At 40.6% G+C, this 19,693-nt stretch overlaps 1 protein-coding gene across 1 annotated transcript in view; it reads right to left on the reverse strand.

Moving 5' to 3' along the window:
* brf1b (BRF1 general transcription factor IIIB subunit b) overlaps positions 1-17,940 on the reverse strand; it is a 74,046-nt gene extending 56,106 nt beyond the window's left edge. The window contains exons 1-6 of the mRNA XM_088647881.1: positions 17,642-17,940; positions 16,773-17,015; positions 11,906-11,986; positions 6,719-6,892; positions 1,949-1,980; positions 151-223 (exon numbers count right to left, since the gene is read on the reverse strand). Of these exons, the coding sequence (XP_088504007.1) occupies positions 151-223; positions 1,949-1,980; positions 6,719-6,892; positions 11,906-11,986; positions 16,773-16,956 (544 nt within the window). The 5' untranslated portion in view covers positions 16,957-17,015; positions 17,642-17,940. The remainder of the gene's footprint in view (positions 1-150; positions 224-1,948; positions 1,981-6,718; positions 6,893-11,905; positions 11,987-16,772; positions 17,016-17,641) is intronic.
* Between the last annotated feature and the right edge of the window lie 1,753 nt (positions 17,941-19,693).

The following is a 19,693-nucleotide window of genomic DNA, read 5'->3' on the forward strand; positions in this document are numbered from 1 at the left end:
TTCATTTAAGGGACCTTTAAATAAAAATCCTTTTGGACGGGGTTGTAAGACCATCGGAAGAGATTTTCACTATTGTAAAATAAACCTTTAACACAGCCATGGTCACTCAAAATGTAAGAGAACATACAGATTATGTAAATATAACATTACCTATTGCTGGAGCATTAATGCAGAGCTCTCTGGCCAGCAGAAGGAATGTTTTTCCTAAAACGTACACATTCACCTGTAGGGAGATAGTAAAGAAAAGACATTTAATGAGCAAATCTGCATGTTTTTCTCACCAAGCCAAGACGGCTTATCTACTGCATGTGTTGCCTGGGGAAAATGAAGTTCTTGTAATAGTTCTCCAATAGCATAACAGAACCAAGAGCAAATGCACTCACAGGGATTCCCAGCTGGTTACACTAGAAGTAGGAGGAATTCTATTTTGGAGTGGGCTGTGAAATTGAAAATTACCCTACGGTAACCAAAAGAGGCTTTCTTTTCTGTGTATTCCTGATGTTGACCAGAATGGTACAAAGCAGCACTGACAGGGTTTTTTTTTTTCCCCCGATTGGGTCATCAGCCAGCGCAGGGTGACGCTGGAGTTCTCAGGGTGCTGGCATTCCTGTCCTAATCCCACCCGGACATGAATGGAGACCTTTGGGAATACAGAGGTCATAACCCTGGAGTTTTGCTTCTTTCAAGCAGTCGCAATGCCCATATTAAAATGCCACTGGACAATACTCTGTGGGCTTTGTAGGTTTCCAGTCACTGAGGATTTGTGGAGTATTTATGGTCTATATATGAAGTTTGAGCTACTTGGCTACAATGAAGGATGCATTTCAATCCAAATACCAGAGTCAAAGGGAGCTGCTTTCTGTGGGACAGCTGGGAGTATAAAAATAAACTAGGCACCAGCTGTGGTTTTTTTTAAAATGTCCCAGTGCTGAATTATTCAAATTTTAAATTCAAACAAATGTAAACCCAATTATATACATTCGCAGCTGCCATTACACAAGCACAACCCATTCGTGAAAATAATTTTTCTGATATGGATATATGGCCAGATTCACACCCGCAAATGTACGACAACGCAGATGTAACAAATCAGAAAATGTCCATATTAAAGCAGCAAGATATATTGATCTAGTTAATGTAATAGAGCCATGAATATAAATAAGCTTAAATAAGTTCTTTTCCCGTTTCTCACCGCTAGATAGCAGGATCGCCTACAGGCTTCTAATTACATTCATTGCAAATACACGTAATCGCTGCCAACATACTGGGGAAGCCTGGCAGTGGATTATAAGTGTCAAACTCTGATAGATAAAATGCTGCAAAGACCGTGTCTTAAGAGTTCAACCCCCTCATAGCTGGTTTACAATGATGGATACTCCTTGATGCTGCTGTATCAACACCAAAGGGGCAGACGAGTTAGAGTAAGGCAGAAAATAAGGTAATTGAATGAGATTGGAGAGATTACATGCTGATATATCTGAAACTACATGAAATGTAGATGCTCAATTGCAATGGCAGACAGAGTAAAATCATCAAAAACAAGTGCACTTACAATCTGTCGTAATAAAGAATTTCACTGGAAGAACATTTAAAGGGGGAGATTCAGATGGAAAGCAGCTGTATGGTCAGTTAAAAGCCATGGGGGATCACAGACTACTTTTTAGTAATCATCATTAAATGTGTATCCATGGGGGGGAAAAAAATATTCTAGCATGATTAAAAACAAAGGAAAAAGAAACATTACAGGACAGTGCAGTTGCACATGGGGTGACCAGTTTAGGTCGTTTGTGTCCTGATCACTTTTGCGATACAATAATTTTTTGGTTCTTGGATCACTACTTGAAAAGGAGGATTCAAATGTTATCCTCTCATCTGTAACCAGTAATATTACACATAACGTCCAACACTGCTTGTCATCTGAACAAAATAAGCAATAAAAAACATTTACCTGCAAAAGATCACTGAGGTCAAGAAGCATATCTGTAGGGTGGTTAAAGAAAAAGTCATTTCTTCTTAAACAATTTCACTTTTCATTTTCAAGTACAAGGGTAAAGATTCTTCTCTGCAGATCTGTGGTTTAGATACCTTTTGATTCATTCAACAACCAACAGTCCTCAGTTGCCACTAACGCACAATGTTATTCAATAATCATAGATCATTATAGATCATAATTGTTCCTTAAACAGCAAAGTTACTTTAAAACTCACATAAAAATGTCCAAAGATTTCCTTGCACAAACTCCTACAACATAATTTGTTCTTTAAACATTCTCCCCACTGAATGCCTCCCCAACCACACCACATAGAACCTGCACAAGAACAAAAAGGAATTAGATATGCAGGTATGCATCTACAGTCTTGGGTATTAATGTTCTGGGTGAAAGCCAAACAAAAAGGCAATGCTTTTGCAGAAAACAAGAGCACTCATCACAGAAATCCTTTCCTCAGTTGACAAACACCATTCCTCCAAGAAAAGAAAACATTGCCCAAACAAGAACTGTATTTTTTCTGAGAAACTGCGAACTTGTGGCCTCAAATAAATGCAAGATTATTAGCGTTTATAAGTCATAAGTGAAAAGCAAAGGCAACAACATTCATGAAAACAGAAGGAAAGACTTTAGAACACTGACCTTTTGGGGTCGAAGTTGGAAATAAGAAGTCAGTGTCAGACATTTAGATATGTACGCACATTCAACATCTGCATTGTTTACATCTTTTATGTGCCTATTCTTTCCGAGAAAGTAAAAGGTAACCTTGAATAACTAGCTGGATTGGTCCAACAAGAAAGGCATACATATATACCAGAATATCCCCACCTAATCTTCAAGTAGGGCTTTAAATGCTTTTAAAGGCAAGAGAACATACTAATTCTTTCTTTGACCATGATTTGATAGGCACTAGTGGCTCCAATATGAAAGTCAAGAACAGAAACCTGTCCACCGTCGTTCTTCTCAACATTTCAACAAGCTAAGCAAAAAAGGTTATGATGATAATAACAATATTTCCTTACTCCGATATAGCAACTGTCTGAACAATCCCCTCAAAATGCTTTACAGGTATAGGGGACTCCCCTCCACCACCATCAATGTGTAGCACCCACCTGGGTGATGCAACAGCAGTCAAAGTGTGCCAGTACGACTACCACACATCGGCTATCTGTGTGGAGGGGAGCAGAGTAATGAAGCTAATTAGTAGTGGAGATTGTGGGATTGTTGGCCAGGTACAGGCCAGGACACCAGGGTTAGATCTGAGCATGATCTGCATCTTCAAGGGACAGTATATGCACTAGCACTGTAGCTGAAAAAACAGCAAAGCCCAACTGCATAACGGGTTTTAAAGGTAACTTCACAGCAGAAATGTACAGAGATTTTACAAAAAGACTAAAATAAAAAATATATATTCAGAGTATTACTAATGCATAAACTTAGGTTTTATAGCAGTGGTCAATAATAAATCAAAGAGAGAAACAATTTATTTTCAATCCCCCCAAATTAGTTTAATAGCAGGATACAATTATTTCCAATCAGAATAAAAAGTATATTTCTTTTACCAGTACTACCAGACCTCCCAAAGTCAGTACCCATACTACTTGTTAATAATAACCACATGCATCGTATCCTAATGATAATTATTTGTATACCTTTCCATATGAACAGCACCAGTAGCCAATTACTTCCTTTTTCACTGTAACTTTCAATTGTGATTTAGATGTTTGGGAAACATATTTGCATTTTTCCCTTTCCCAGCTATCCTCTCCACTTCAATAATTACTAGAAAAAACACCCCGTTCTTAAATCCATTAAATTTCTAGTTCTCTACAGTGTTGAAAAAAAGATGAGATTCTTCAGCACAGTCCCTGCAGAATATCTCATTTAAATTAGTTAAATTTCCGGTGCATTTAGGCAGCTACCATTACACCCTGTTAGGAGTATCTGATAAAAAAACGTTCTGAAATACTGTCAGCTTCAAGTTATGACCTCCGTGGTACTTTAAAATTTTCTCCAGCTGGTGGGTTCCAGGATGAGGAAGTCAGTGAAGCTATATATAATTTGCCTTTAGGGAATCAGGCACAGTAAACAATATGCTGAGAAAGGTTAGTTCCACCCTTTCCCCATATTAACCTCTTCAACAACACAGTCCTGGTTTACCATTAAATTATGCCCGCCAGACAATAATTTTTTAAAATAATTTTTCTCCCAACATGCTTGCAATAGAAACCAAGAGCATTTTCAGCCAAAAGTGTTTACATCTACTCAAGGAGGCTTTAAATTTAACAAACTATTGTCAGATGAAGCCCAAACAAATCAGACAAGTAAAAATGAGGCAGTAGGTTCAAATGAAAAACAATTTTTTAAAAAAAGGCAATACAGTTTCTGAACATTTAAAGACTCCCTAAAGAGCATGCAATTAAAAACCGGGCCATATATAATCGTTTTAGATTCAATTTTAATTTTTAGATTTTGTAGACACCAAATGGACACATTGAAAATAAACATACCATGAAAAAAAATATGCTGACATTTCTTTTACTGAAAATTGAGGTTAAGAATGCCCATTTACAGAATGGTTTGTCTTGCAGGACTCCTGCATTCAAAGTAATGCAGTTTACAGAGCTCGTATGAAACTTTTGCTGTGGTTTGAAGTTCTTTTTTTAAGATCTAATTAACATAAAAGTCAAAACAAGCTTCGTCATTAGGATTCAAAACCGAAGAAGATCTGAATATTGAAAAGCTCATTGTGCTGCTCGTGTTTCATGGTCATCAACAGTAGTTGCAGCTGGCAGCAATAACAGAGAAGAGTCCCCCCCCCTTTCTGTGCTGGGAGTGGCTCTAGATCTTGCTGACAAGCTGCCAGACTTCCTTTCAGCACGGATTAAAAATAATTGAAATGACTAAAACCTTCCTAACCCCCAGGGTGAAGCACACCCTTCCAAATTTCCGTGTTGTGTCGAGGCTCCAGAGAGCAGCACAGCCCTCCTCCCATCCCTGCCGTTTACCACACACAGAAGGGATACCTGCAGTACAGCACCTGCCTCTCTTTGTGAAGAGGTGACCGTTTCATCAGTCACGCATGACCAGGACGCAGAACTTCAAAACCCTGCGACCTGCTGCCTCCACCGATTTCATCGACACCCAAAGCCTGCTGCGGATTTCTCGCCTCACCAATTGCTTCTGCTGATGTTTCCGTCCACAATGGGTTTTTAACTTCTAGGTACAGCATAACAAAGCCTCTACCGACAACCGTTCACAAACTATTCGGCCACTTTACTCCAGGCTCGTCATTCTGGCGGCAACACAACTGAGATGCTGAGAAATCGAGGTCCTGCTGTAACTGACACTGAGAGGGGTTTACATGGCTCAATCAATTGGGCAGGGGGTTAGGGTCAAAGGTTAAGAAGAGAGGCTCATAACAGTTTGTGAAAACCCAGGGTTGTAAGGGAGCTCATACAGTTATAGCTGACAAAAGTCACGGCAAGAGAGAGGATCACTGGGTATCACCGAAGGCCAGGGATTTGGTCCTGGAGGGATGGCGGCTTTATGTTTCGACATGGGAAACTTTGGGCTATGGCCTTCCAGAGTAGGAAATCCTCTTGGATTTGGGACCTGAACTAGGATTTGTGGAGGCTCCTCTCCTCAAGCTACCCTTAAGAGTTAAGTCTGCTAGTAGGATCATTATCACGGCCCATGTCTTGCCAGCCTCTATATCAATGGTGCATATCTATATCAATGGGAAAGCAGAGCATCCACACCTACACCCATCTGGATCAGTACCAGATCCCACAATCAGTTCACATATCGAAATGGTGCCACTGAAATACGGGAACGCTGCCCCCAATTTGATTCGGTTCAAAGTCCGTTCCACCAATGAAAAACAAACTTCATATTTCACATCCTGTGGTTTTAAACAACTATGACTTTTTTTACAATTGTATGCCTGCATTAATCAACAAGAAAGCCTGACAGTGGCACTACTCTGAAATTTCAAAATGTCTCAGCTTGAAAAACAGTCCGAGAAATAAACTCCAAAAAGGCCTTTGACATCACAAACAAAAATGTTCTACAATAAGAACCTACAAGTTCATAAATGAAAAGATGAAAGTTCAGTTTATACGCACACGTCAGAGATGACATCCTGCTGAAGGCCATGAGGTCCACACACGTCAATAAAGATGACCGAAAAGAGAGGAAATCGATTTCCAAATCGAGCACAATGTTGATTGGATTAATTCAGCATCTCACCTCTTCATTGCTAAGCCCCAAACCCAGAGTTCTGTTTCATTTCTTACTTCCAGCTTTTGCAAAGCACATGACAAAGAAATACAAAGGGATTAAGGCAATCAAGACCTGGACTCTTATCTAAGATGAAAGAAAGCTTCATAAAGCAATATGCCCAAGACAAATGGTAACTGTACTGTTTCTGGATTTAAAACCACCATCGTTTTCTGGAATCCTCAAAATGTGACATTGTCTCACCATGAATAAATAATTATGTACATATATACCACAACCCATTTTTGTACTTGGAGGTCCTATGTCTGAACAGAAAAAAAAAGTGCCTGTTGTTACTAATTGAGAAAAGGCACCAGTCTGACTCAGAAAAGCCACTCACTTGCAGCTGGAGATCAAGGTGTCTGATACCAGCAGCAGGAAGGTACACGCTGGCCATGTAAATGCCGCCCACAATCAAGGCGTGTTGCCGGAGTCACCAGGAAAGGATACGCGGAGTGCCCTCTGTCCTGCACACCAGGTAGAGGCAGGCCGCGATCACGTGCATCATCTTCCGGCCACGCGTCAGGTGCTTGCTCACGGCCATCTTGAAGAAGTTGAAGGCCGTGTCCATGCAATGCTGATTCAGCTGCAGCTGGTGCCCCAGGTTGTGGATCTGCCGTTTTCCTGGGACAAAAGTGGGAAAACGTTCATACGGGAAAAGTGACGCTTTCGAGTAAGAAAAAAAGAGAGGGTTTCTTCCCCACATTGCCAACACAACTGGAACGAAAACAGACTTCCGTTTAGATCTTTAGAGCACTTATCTTCACTCAGATCGAACGAGACTTGCAGAAAATTTTTTAGTTTGATTTGTTGGAAATATTCCAATTGTTTATTCTCAGCCCAATAGGAGAGAAAATTTTATTTTTACCTAAAAAGAGGTTAAAAAGAATTTTAACACTCCATGTGTTAATGTGTTTTTAGAAGCATCAAGTATGTGGATCTTGGATACTAATCCTACTTTCTGGCACCATTCTGACTGGCTGCGCTACACTCGAGTGGCTCCAGCTGTTGCTCCAGCTCCAGACCAACTTGGGCACCAGCAATGAGGCGCGTTAACCTGTTGGAGGTTAATCTTGATGGAAATCAAGAAGAACTTATATTTATTTATGGTATATTGAAGGCAACAGTTTCTATTCTGATAGGACATTACAGCCAAACACAGTCCACAACAGATGCACCGCGATCTGGAGTTCTCCAAGGTCAACATCACATCATCCAACTGCGACGGCCTGGGAAACAGTGTATTGCAGCTACAAAAACCTGTGTGCTGTAAACGAGGTCAGCTTGACTGCACAGCGCTGCACTGATCAAGTCCAGGGACTCGCTGCTATTCGTCCGGGCTCATTCCGACATCACACTCGGGGTGGACAGTGTTATGCTGCAGATGCCTTACTAACCACCACTGAACGTTCACGAGATGAACTGGGACGAAGTGGCGTCTAGGATTCAGAGACCAGTGAACGTGCTTGTTCAGGCTCAGAATCTCATGAGGCACCATCTCCAACCTGGTGCCACAGATGTTCAGCTTGTAGCTCTTGCAAAGCTGGACACATACCACGAGACTGGAACCTTCACGGCAGAGCCACTGTTGCACAGCTCTAGTGATGACATATTTTAAGCTGGATAATGAATTTACCAACGTCATGTCCATTCAATTAAATGTCAATACAGCCACTACACAATACTGTCATTTTCCTGATAAGTTCTTGAATTCATTGCAGTTTCATTTCATTCCCAGTATATAAGCTGATTGAGTACATTATAAAAGGGTAACCCAGATCTGGGTTTCCACTGTTTCGCTCTTGAGATTCCAGTATTACTAGTGCTACAGCCTTTTCCCAGCACAAACATCTCCATTTCCACCCCATATGAAACCACATGGATCCGATACAAAAACTAAAGCAAGAACATGTCCTCTCTCCATTCTTGTCGCTTTTTAATCAGCCCATACTTTGAATTTCATACACCAAAAACAAACCATATGCCAAATAAGCAATGCACAAATGCTTCTACTCTAACGCTACATTATGAACACCGAAAGCTTTGGTAGGTGCAATATTGTATGCAGAAAGAAAGTCCCTTGAGAGTCGAGACTATTGCTTTCTTATATAGGAAAAAAAATCCCAGAAGATGTAACCTCCATCAGAATGTTAGCAATGCACATTTATCACTGAACTAACAATACAGTCTATGATTATAGTGGAAATTAAAGCAATGAATCAAAGGCACTACAACACTGACTTCCTCTTTGGAACTACGTACCGTACATCTTTTTAATGCTAGATACCAGATCAGTGCACACATGCTGTGCAATCACAGGAAAAATCTAACAGCCAACATGGAAACAGCTTTAGGAATGGACGCATGATAAGATGCAAAACCAGAAATAACACACAAAGCTTTTAAGAGCATAATGTTTCCATTTGGAGCTCCTACACCAGACTTCTTTCCAAACTCTTGGAACAGTAATCCCAAGTCTGTTAAATCCGTACAGGAAGATTATACTATAGGTGCACATTTAGCCCTGCGAGTATGAGCGACATCCACATTGCATAACGTTATTAGGCAAATATCACTGCTGTAGTTTCAGCAACTCTCTTGTCACATACAACGTCCCTCACAATAAAGATGCAGTTAACACTGGTATTACGTACCAAATAATACAAAAGGAACTGAAAGTACATTTTGATTTAGATGCAAGTGAAATGTGAGCCTGTCAACCTAATAAATGTCTGTTTTAAAATACATGAATTAATCTTTATTTAAACAATTCATACAGTCCCAAAATAAAAAAGTACTTAAGACAGTAAGTGAAAATTCTCATCAGCCCAGGCACTTGATAAAAAGTGGTTCAAGTAGGGAGCTGCGTCAGCATGCACAGGCTGCAAAGGAACAAGTAAAGGTATATTCCAGGCTGCAAAGAGAAGAAAAGAAACAACGTTCTGGCTGTGGAGTCTTCTCCGAGTGTCTTCTCTTTTCAGCAGTTAATATAAAGCTTTACTGAGCAATATACACTGATGTACCACTCAGGACTAATTCATTTAATCAAATATAAACAATAACACAGGTCCACGTTATCTGACTGAAACATGACACGCTATCAAAATAAAAAATTAATGAAGTGAGTGTCTGGTATAACCTCCTCAAACACAAACACAACCCTGGCAGCACTGACACACAGAACCGAACAGCCTCTCATCTCTAATGTTGTGCCACTCCTCCTGCACAGCTGTACCTAACTGGTCAGCCGGTGTCCAGCTGACGGTATTGACAAACATCCACAGATTGGGCTACAGAACTCTGGTCAGAAGCTGTTCCATTCCGGGACCTGAAGTTGTGCCACTGTAATCCTAGCACTGTAGTTTTGCATTGTCCTGCTGAAAAACAAAAATCTCAAAATTCCTAGACTGGCTTGTAGGAATGGAAAGATTGTTGGCTCAAGGACTTTTGTAATGTGTGATTTTAAAGCTTTTGCACCCAAGGCACTCTTGTGTTAAAGGTGCCTCCCCGTGCCATCTCACATTTCTGTAACAGTTCACCAGAACATCGTTTTCCCATCAGGTCTGTTAAGGCCAAAAGGACGTTTGGCTGAAAATTAAACACTCCACTGCTCTCTCAGCTGCCACCTCAGATGTTCTTTGACCCACAGAAGACTCTTTAGATTTTGTCTCTCAGCCATGAATGTTACTGTCCATGACTCCAAGACGTGTTACGACCGAATGACCTGCTAACACACTGATTGTATCCATTCAGATAGCGAGCTATGGGCATTTTTACAACGAGTGGGTTATTTACCCAAGGGATTTTCATGCTGCAGCCACCACAGTCTAAAAAAAATGGAAAATTGGCTATTTCCAACCCTCTGCCTTCTTAGTCATCGTATATCCCTTATAGAGCTTGTTTCTTCAAGCTGATTGGTGAAGCACAACATCTCATTCTCCAGGAAATGTCTCCCGCAGATAATCTGTCTTCGATCGCGCTCATCGTGATATTCTTTACCCTTCCGGGAATAAAACTCTGGGAATTACACAAATGCCATTTAGATATCTCAACCATTTGCATGTACTCTGGTCTCCTGCATGTCTAATATGCACTGGTTTACTGTGCTACAAGAAACATATCTGTCGGCTAGCACCTGATTCCAACCAGATCTTCTAGACAAGAAATAAATATCCACAAGCTTGCATCATAGTGTTTGACCTTTTATTAAGGTATTTACAATACCCAAGGCACACCCACTGCATTTTTCCAATGGACACTGCCTTAATACTGCTTCTTAACTGAGTACACTAAATAGCTTTTGCAGCTGGGCATGGTCCTCTTGCAAATGTCTGCCTATATACTTCAAAGCAAAAGACCAGGTAACCACAAAGGATTAATGAATCAAGACTTTTCAAATAACAAACTAGACTGTGGGTGGACACTCATCATTATAGCACTACCATTAGAGGGTTCTTCTCTCCTTTCCCAGTAAAATCTGCTTTTCAGAGGCCTTTTTTATTAGTCTGCTTGCTCTGACATTCAATAACAAATCACATAAACGTCTCTTCTTGGAAACCTCAGCAAAATAGCAGCAGACTCCTTTTTTACATTAAGCATTAACTCTAGAAGTTTCATTAAAAAAAAGAAAATAAGTAATAACAATTGCATGACTCATCTTATATAGCCTTTCCTTTTAATGAGCAGCCAAACTACACTTTATGAAATTTGTCCATCTTCACATACCTCACTGAAAAGGGTATTTAATCTGTCATGGTGTAATATTATGCTAGGTGTAGGGGAATTAATGAAAAAAAAATAATGTACAAAAATATCCGCTGACTGTCTTGATTTAACAAGGTTGTTTACAAGGCAGTAAAGGGAAAAAAAGAGCTGAAGTAAATAATGTATATGGATTGTAAGATGACCAGGGGAAGGGTCATTTATATCCGGTATTTCTGGAATGAAACACTTAATATACTTGATATAGACCTGAGCAAGATGGCCGCCAAGGAGAACCAGCTGACCCGCTTTTGGAAAAGGCCTATGCAGCGAAACAATGAGACACAGGTGAGCTACATCAGAAAACAAAATATAAATGACCCTTCCCCAGGTCATCTTACAGGATTTAAAAGCAGGCACTCATTAAGATGGGATTATCAGGCCCATAAAGTTGTACTTGTACTTGACACAGCTAGCAGGAGGTTAATGGAGGAGGCACAATGACCAGAACACACAGCTTTGTGACCACGTGCCCTTTGGTGTTTCTCCATGCTAACCATTTGCACACTCCAGGGAAAAAAAAAGGTTCCTATTTAATTCATACTTTAGACTGATTGACAGCAGATGCCCTGCAGTCAGTGCAGTGTCTTACTCTGCTTTCTTTGTCAGGATAGGAGAAACCTAAACCCACAGAATAGCGGAACAATTAAAATACAAACCGTGCACAATACTGGGTCACACTGAGTTAAAACTGCCTCCAGGAAGTTAACCAATGGAGACAGAAGATCTGTTAATAAACTGCACCCAGGGTGACTGCTACCTCAAAGTCGTGCTGCAACTTACATTACTTTTAACATACTTAAGTCACTATCTTAACATTACACTATGGAAACTCTAACGGGCCTAAGCAGGGAAGATTTGGTTAATCTGACATACCGTTCTGTAAAGTCTGTGCTCTGGACTCCTTCCCCAGACTAGTGTGGAACCCTGTTCCCAGGACTGGCGCCTTTCCGGAACCTGAAAAGGCAGAAGAGTGTCACTGTACTTTGAATGCGTTTTGCAAACAGGTCTTGAAATGACCGGGTAGAATCCACGGATGACAACCGATACTTGTCAGAATTTAAAAAAGATGCTGCAACTTACAAAAACTTTCAACTTTAAACCACCTTTTATAATAAGAATATGAAAGGACTGTAAGCACTTAAGTTTAGTAAACATAACCCAGCTTCTCAAAACATTTCCTCAAGAGATCAGCTTTTGAATATCACTTATTTGCAAAGTGGTTGCCATGACAGCACTAGTTCTTGACTTCTCTGGGGCAGCAAATCAGCAGTTTTCACACCTGTACTGGTACATTAATTTGGTCGTGTTAAAAGTTAAAAAGTTTCATCCTTCTCTACCATAGCCCTGACTATGACTAACTCACCCTTTCACATCTTTATTACCCTGATACTGAATGTGGTAAGGTCATGTTCACTTATTTTAATGATTTTTCTTGATGAAAATGAACTGTTGAATGAGAACCACACCCTCTGAAGGAAGATCTCACTGATACTCTTGAAAAGAGCTTCTTGCAAAAGATGCACGGCAAAGTTACTTTTCTGTTATTATTTACTGTTATTAACAATACAATAATCTCCAAGTCCTGTGTAATTTACAGTTAACTTTACAACACAGACTGAAATAGGAAAGCCCTACTTTCTCTTCCAAAGATGAGAAACAAACAGCTTTTGTTAAAAAAAAAAGATCATTTGCTTTCTTAAAGCCAAGTTGTCTAGGCAGGGAAAGAGAAGTCTTTATTAAAACAAAGATTATCGGCAACAAGTAATAAAACAAAGACTGTGACGTGTGAAATGTGCTTGCTTTAGCACATGCAACATGAATACAAAACTTTCAAGTTAAGGAAATGTTTGTCTTCAACTCTCTACACCAATAAATTAGCAAAGAACTGGCCTTTTTGCCAATTCAGAAACTGAAAATAAATGGTCCTGGGTTTTTCTTTTTCGATCAGAAACAATTCCATCTCACCCCAAAACCCATGTTCAGGTAATCAGAGGAATTCGAAAGAGACTTATACAGCCCTTCTGACAATCCCAAGACAGAATCCTCATTTCAAAGCTTTTTGTTCGGCACAACCTAAAAGCATGATTAATTAGCACTGTACAGTATATCTGATGTCTTGGTGTTTGATAAGACTGACTGTCATGCCGGGTCACTTTATCCAACAGTTAATTAGCAAAAAAAAATCAATCTGTATTGGTTTAACGTCATAGAAAGAACAAAACTAGGCTTGGGGGATTTGTCTTATGCATTATAGCAATTAAAGCAGATAAACTTGATCTGTGGTTGTGACATTCTGATCGGTTCTTTCGTCTTCATCTCGACTCAGACATCCACTGTGTGCTGTGCCAGTTCCCAGTCCTCAACCCATAACACCGCACACTCACTCATTTTTTTTCTTGGTCAATACTTCCTCGATCGTAAAAAGAACAGCAGCACCTTCTAGTGTGCTTAACACTGTACTGCACCCGGTTGAACAAACCTGTACTGAAAATAACTACAATAATTAACTATAATAACTGTAATATAACTATAATAACTTTATAGAACAAATACTTTACAAGTCCAGATCAGTTATAATTACACTTCTGGTACATTTTACAATTTATAAATTACTTTAGGATCTGAGAGTTTGGTTCAGGAAGCAGAAAATAATTTGTACAAGAATAAAAAAATTTGGTGTAGGACTGGACCAGTGTTCCCAAAGAACAGATTTATTATTAGAAAATATGACTTAGCCTCAAAAGACTGAGCTTGTTTCCAACAGAAATTTACATTAGAAGTAAAAGCATCCACCCTCATGTGATTACAGTGGAGTGTGCATATATTTCCTACAGGAAGACTGCCCCCTGCTGCTTAATCAGTAATATTAAAGAAATAAAATAAATATCCGTACATACATCCATAATTAAAATTCCTCTTATTCCTGTCAAGGGTCACTGTAACCCACGACCCCCTCAGTTACATAGGGCACAAGGAGGGACTTCTGTCCTGGCCAGGGTACCAGTCCATCCCAAGAGACACACCCAAACTAACTTAGAGACACCAGTTAAAGGGGAGGCGCTGTCCCAATTACTCAGACCCATTATTCAATCTCAGTACCAAAATAAATGAGTTGACAATACAGAAATAAAATCGCAAATTCTCGATTCAACACAGAATTGTGAACTTTGGGAAAATATTGTAAGTCGCCATGGTGTCACAGACTCATGGAAAAGAGCGAGAGTTTGCGCGAATTGTGACGTGATGTGGCCCTTCCTGCTCACTAGTCCCTGTAACAAATAATGTACTGTGATGTACAAGCAAATAGGTGCAGGTTGTGCGGCAGACAATTCACCACAGAAATGTTCCGATGTGATCTGCATGCAGAGTTAACAAGTAGTGTTTGTCGGCAAAACAGTCTCGAAGTCAAGAGCAGTATTTCTTTTGAATTAAAAGAGATGTGTTCACAAGCTATTATGCTGTATTAACAAATCCTATCATGCTTGTTTACAATGTATTAGGGCCACATCACGACACTAGACGTTTTGTTACCTCATTCTGTATTGCAGAATACGGCATTCTGCATACCTGGAAATTAAAAATATATATATTTTGTGATGTAAAAATTGTACAAGTTATTGAGCACATTTTACTTTTTATGTGGACTGAAATGCACTTGTCTAACCCCGAAACAGCATTGCAGTTTCCCTTTAACGTGGCCTGCACTCCAGTATCTGAATGGTGGAGAACAAAATGATGCACGTCTAAGGATAATATGCAATGTCCACACAAAAAGCACGTCTGTCTGGAATCAAACCCAGGACCCAAGAGCTGTGGGGTAGCAGAGCTAAATGTTAATGCCAAATACTAAATACTGTCAGCTAACGGGAACCACCAGTTATTCTTGATTTTCCCACATTTCACTTTTTCCTTCTTAAGTTTGTATGTGAAGCACAGCCGTTCCAAAGAAACTTGCTTAAATGGATTTAGTATGTTCCTGAATGACATTCACATGCAGATGGGATAAGAAATGAGTTCAAATTAGTCAAGAATGTACACCAAAAGAAATTAAAGAATGATCCTACACTCTTTGTACTCAGACTGTATGGTTTAAAAACAATGGATTCAAAGGTTCATCTTTAAAATAGGTGTTAAACAGGTTTCCTTTCCTTTTGTGCAAGAAGTGACACAGTTTGAAACATTTTAAAGAAAACTGACCAAAAATATGAATTCATACAGAAGGTGTAACTTTCACTTCTCCTGAAAACTCAAGACTAGAAAGATCCTTATTTGAATTAACAACATTACTACAGTATTTGGGGACGTCCTTAATAAGTTTGGGTTTCACAGTACTGCGCAACCTGGATAAATCCTTAAAACACTATCTCCATCTGTTACAAAGATGACATCATCACTGGTTATCAGGTTCAGCCACACTGATGCTCTGACATCACACACTTAGCTACTACCCCTCCCTACAGATTACATTGGCTGTATCTTTGCAGGACAAAACACTAAATAACTTCATGAGCATAGACAGTTTCATGAAGGGAGATACTATAGGCAACTGCATTACCTATTAAAGTTTTATGAAATATTGAAAACTGTGCTCTAGCCTCATAAAGGGAAAACCTCTAATATAAAAGTACTTATGGAAATGATTTGTCCATTTGAATTTGATTAAGCTAAATTTCCATTTGAAATCTAAAATGAAGGGAAAACTTAACTATGCAGTTTCCCCCACCCATAGAGGCACATTTGCTTTAATTTTCCTGTACAACACCTGTATAGTATACAAAACTCCTATGTTCTATGTTGATGCCAAATGTTTAGTACATCAAGCAATTCAGCATCATATCTTTAACCGGTACATAACACAGTTACACTTTATTACAGACTTGGATACCGACTCACATTTATCAAATCATTTATTTGCATTAAATGCTAGCTTCCAATTAATTAATTACAAATTTAGATAATAATATTATTATTATTATTATTATTATTATTATTATTATTATTATTATTATTATTAATTCCTTACACTTATATAGCGCTTTTCTGGACACTCCACTCAAAGCGCTTTACAGGTAATGGAGACTCCCCTCCACCATCACCAATGTGCAGCCCCACCTGGATGATGCGACGGCAGCCATAGTGCGCCAGAACGCTCACCACACACCAGCTCTCAGTGGAGAGAACAGACTGATGAAGCCAGTTCATAAACAGGGATTATTGGCCATGACTGGTAAAGGTCAGGGGGAATTTGGCCAGGACACCGGGGTAACACACCTACTCTTATAGAGAAATGCCTAGTCACCTACTCATTTTAATGACCACAGAGAGTCAGGACCTCGGTTTTACGTCTCATCTGAAGGACAGCGCCTGTTTACAGTATAGTGTCCCTATTACTATACTGGGGCATTAGGACCCACACATTCATGTTCCCCCTAACACCTCTTCCAGAAGCAACCTTAGTTTTTCCCAGGAGGTCTCCCATCCAGGCACTGACCAGGCTCAAACCTGCTGAGCTCCAGTAGGCTGCCGGCTGGGAGTTGCAGGGAGATTAAGCTGCTGGCAAAATGCACTTCATGCTTAACTGGCACTTTTAACATTACAAAAAAAACCGAAAGGATGAGAGTCATTTGAGCTACCTCAACGCTTCCAAAACCTCAGGTGTGACAGTCGCGACAGTATGCACTGAGAGCGCCCCAGCTGACACAAGAAGTGACACTTCCAAATCGATACAGGCTTCACTTACCATCGGAGGAGACGAACTGGCCGACAGCTGACGACCCTCCGCCACTGTTCTCCACGAACTGGACCTCAGACACAATGATGTTGTCTTCCAGCACAGACCCACAGCCCGTACACACCGCATCGCCCCGGGCCTGGTCGATATCGATGTCTGTGCACCCACAGTTCTTGCACACGCGGGAACTCATCTCGGGAGCCTCGGACAGAGGACGAAAAGTGTCCTCTTCTAGCCCGGAGAAGCGCTCTCCTGGGGGCAACGAAAACAAAATCCGACGATTAACGTGCGCATAGATGACAGGATAACAAAAGTGCATTGATCAGAACTCAGATCTTAGGTAACCCGGGAGTCTCGAGCACCGAAACGGCCAAGCAAACGTTTCGACTTCAGTCTTCAATGCGGTGAGCACGTTTGAACGTGCAGATAAGTTCACGGTCACCTGGTTCCTCAGCTGGATAAACTGAGGCGTTGAGCTTTAGGTCCGCACATGGCTCCTCTGTGTTTTGTAGAGGTTATTTTTTTTTATTTGGGAAGGAACATTTCGCCACATGAAGACGAAATACTCATGGCGAAAGTGAACGATTTCACAGTACTATACAGAATACGGCAACTTCTGAAATTACAAAAAGCAACTACACCCTCCGCTGAAATAGTTCCGAATCTTCACTTTTCTCATTAGAAACGAATGGGAGACTAATTATAATGATGTTAGCAGTGGTTACCGCCGCAGTATCACCTGCGAGCAGCAAGTGGACCAACGTCTGCTTGGTTAAGATCTCGAATGACTTAACTGCAATAAATTGAAACGTTCTTTGATAAAGAAAAAAAAACACTATTCATACTCGCATCGAATTGCAAACATGAGGAAAACTAACCCGGAGGAGGGCAGGCACCGTTTCCAAGGTGCAATCTCTCTTCTCTCCCACCGTGGAGCAACAACGTCCGCGTCGGTAGAGCAGGAAACTCCCAGGCTGTTACCGCTGATCCAGGGCCCTGCTTTAACCTGCACCGCGGCGCACTGTTTGAATTATATGAATATTACTACACTAAGTATAAAAACTCAAGCAATTTGGTATACGCGTATTTCCGTCTGAAACCCATATCCTAGCTTCTAAATAACACGAACACCGCTTCTCCCGGCTGCATGTGCCCCTAACAAAGCGCTCACAACAGAGTGTCTCACTAGACGTTACACGGAGGGGGAGCTGGGTCCTGCAAATACATTTTATAGGTTGATTTTTTTAACATAGAAATTACATTTCACAGAAGAAATGGCACTTAACTGTAAAGTTTTATTTTCGTGACCAGCACGTTATCTTTTCATGCATGTATTGACGTCGCTTTGTGTGTTATTTTCTCGATACTACCCCTATTCCTGGACAAGTACAGCCCGGCTCCTCCCAGTAAAGGCGCTTGTGGCCGGTGACACAGGGCTGTGCAGGCAGCAGATGGGCGCGGGAATAGTGTTGTGTAGGGAGTGTATAGTTTTTAACACGAGTTTTGGGGTTTATCCCAACTTTTTGGTGGGGTAGAAAAAAAGCGGTTCTTTTACACCATGCACATGACAAAGCTGTGTGGCCTGCAGCTCAGAGGACGAACAGATTTAAATCTTGTTTTACACCCACATTCAGGGTCCTTTTTTGAGAGACCTTCCTTGCTAAGAGATTCCATCAACGGGGCGAGACTGAAGACGCCCTGTTATAGATTTGAGAGGACTCGCTTCTTGTTTTTTGAGGGTAAAAAAAAAAAGCCCTGAAACAAGACACGCTAGACTTTCTTCATAGGGTTAACAAGCCGGCCAAGGTTGCTGGTGTTTCAGGTTTTAGTCAGGCGGTCGCGGCCCCTAGCGATAGGAAAGGGGATGACTCTTCTTCTTAGATGTCCTGACGTATTTAGGAAGTTGAACACCTTCTTCCAAATTTTCCGCTGCTGGCACTTCAAAGAGACTTGTGCAACATGCAGACACAGCAGCCCACCAGGACTGGAGACCCCTGCCTTAACCAGTCTGACAGACTCTAAATCATTCATTTTTAAAGAGGCCTTGTTTGTCAGTTGTGCAAGGCATGTTCGAAGGTCTTTTCGTTTCTTTCAGTTAGTTCTGCAATTTCCCTCACGGGATCAATAAAATATCTATCAATCAAGGCAACCCTTGTCCTCTGAGGGCTGGAGGACTTCGTTCTGTGTTTCAATGTAGATTACTACAAATTGCCCGTTATTGATCACCAAAACACTTTTCCAAAAAGGACATGACATGCTTTTGGAGTCTGGTCAGGTTTGGTCCAGATTTTATTTTTCTTGTCCATTTTCATAAAGGACATCGGGCCTGCCTTCAGCTCCCGGTATCGTAATCTTCACCTTTTGGTTCCATTCTGCTCTCAGAGGATTGAACCTGTCTGGACAGGGCCTGCGATCTCTCAGCTCTCAGTGTAATTCTGCAGGGTGTCCTTGACTCTCAGCTGTGTGTTTGTCCTATGGCCAATGTGAGACATGGAGTTTAAATCACTAGGCTGCCTCACTGCTTTTTATTATCCATAGACGGTACACTGCTTTAAATGAAACAGTATGTTTAATTTTGTCCAGCGTTTGCATTGCCCTTCTGCTTTGTTCTACCCTTATTTTATTTGTAAAATTAAATTGCTGTGACACACCGAAAGTACATTTTATGAAAGCCATTAACGTAGCTTGAGTTGGATAAGCGCGTTTGCTAATAATACACATAAGGTACAGAAAATTATTGGAATTTAGGGTATTTAATTGAGGTAGTTAAAAACTACGGAGTCTAAATATATTCTAAAACTGTCATGATTTTCTGAGATCTGTTCCTAAAATACTGCATCTACCATCAGCCATCGAAGAACTTGTGTTCAACTGTGCAGATCTGCGCAAGGCTGCAGGAATCGACGACATAAGACCGCGACATCTGCGGC

This window comes from Lepisosteus platostomus, chromosome 10, assembly GCF_059453375.1.
Source record: "Lepisosteus platostomus isolate fLepPlt1 chromosome 10, fLepPlt1.hap1, whole genome shotgun sequence".
Taxonomy (NCBI): Eukaryota; Metazoa; Chordata; class Actinopteri; order Semionotiformes; family Lepisosteidae; genus Lepisosteus; species Lepisosteus platostomus.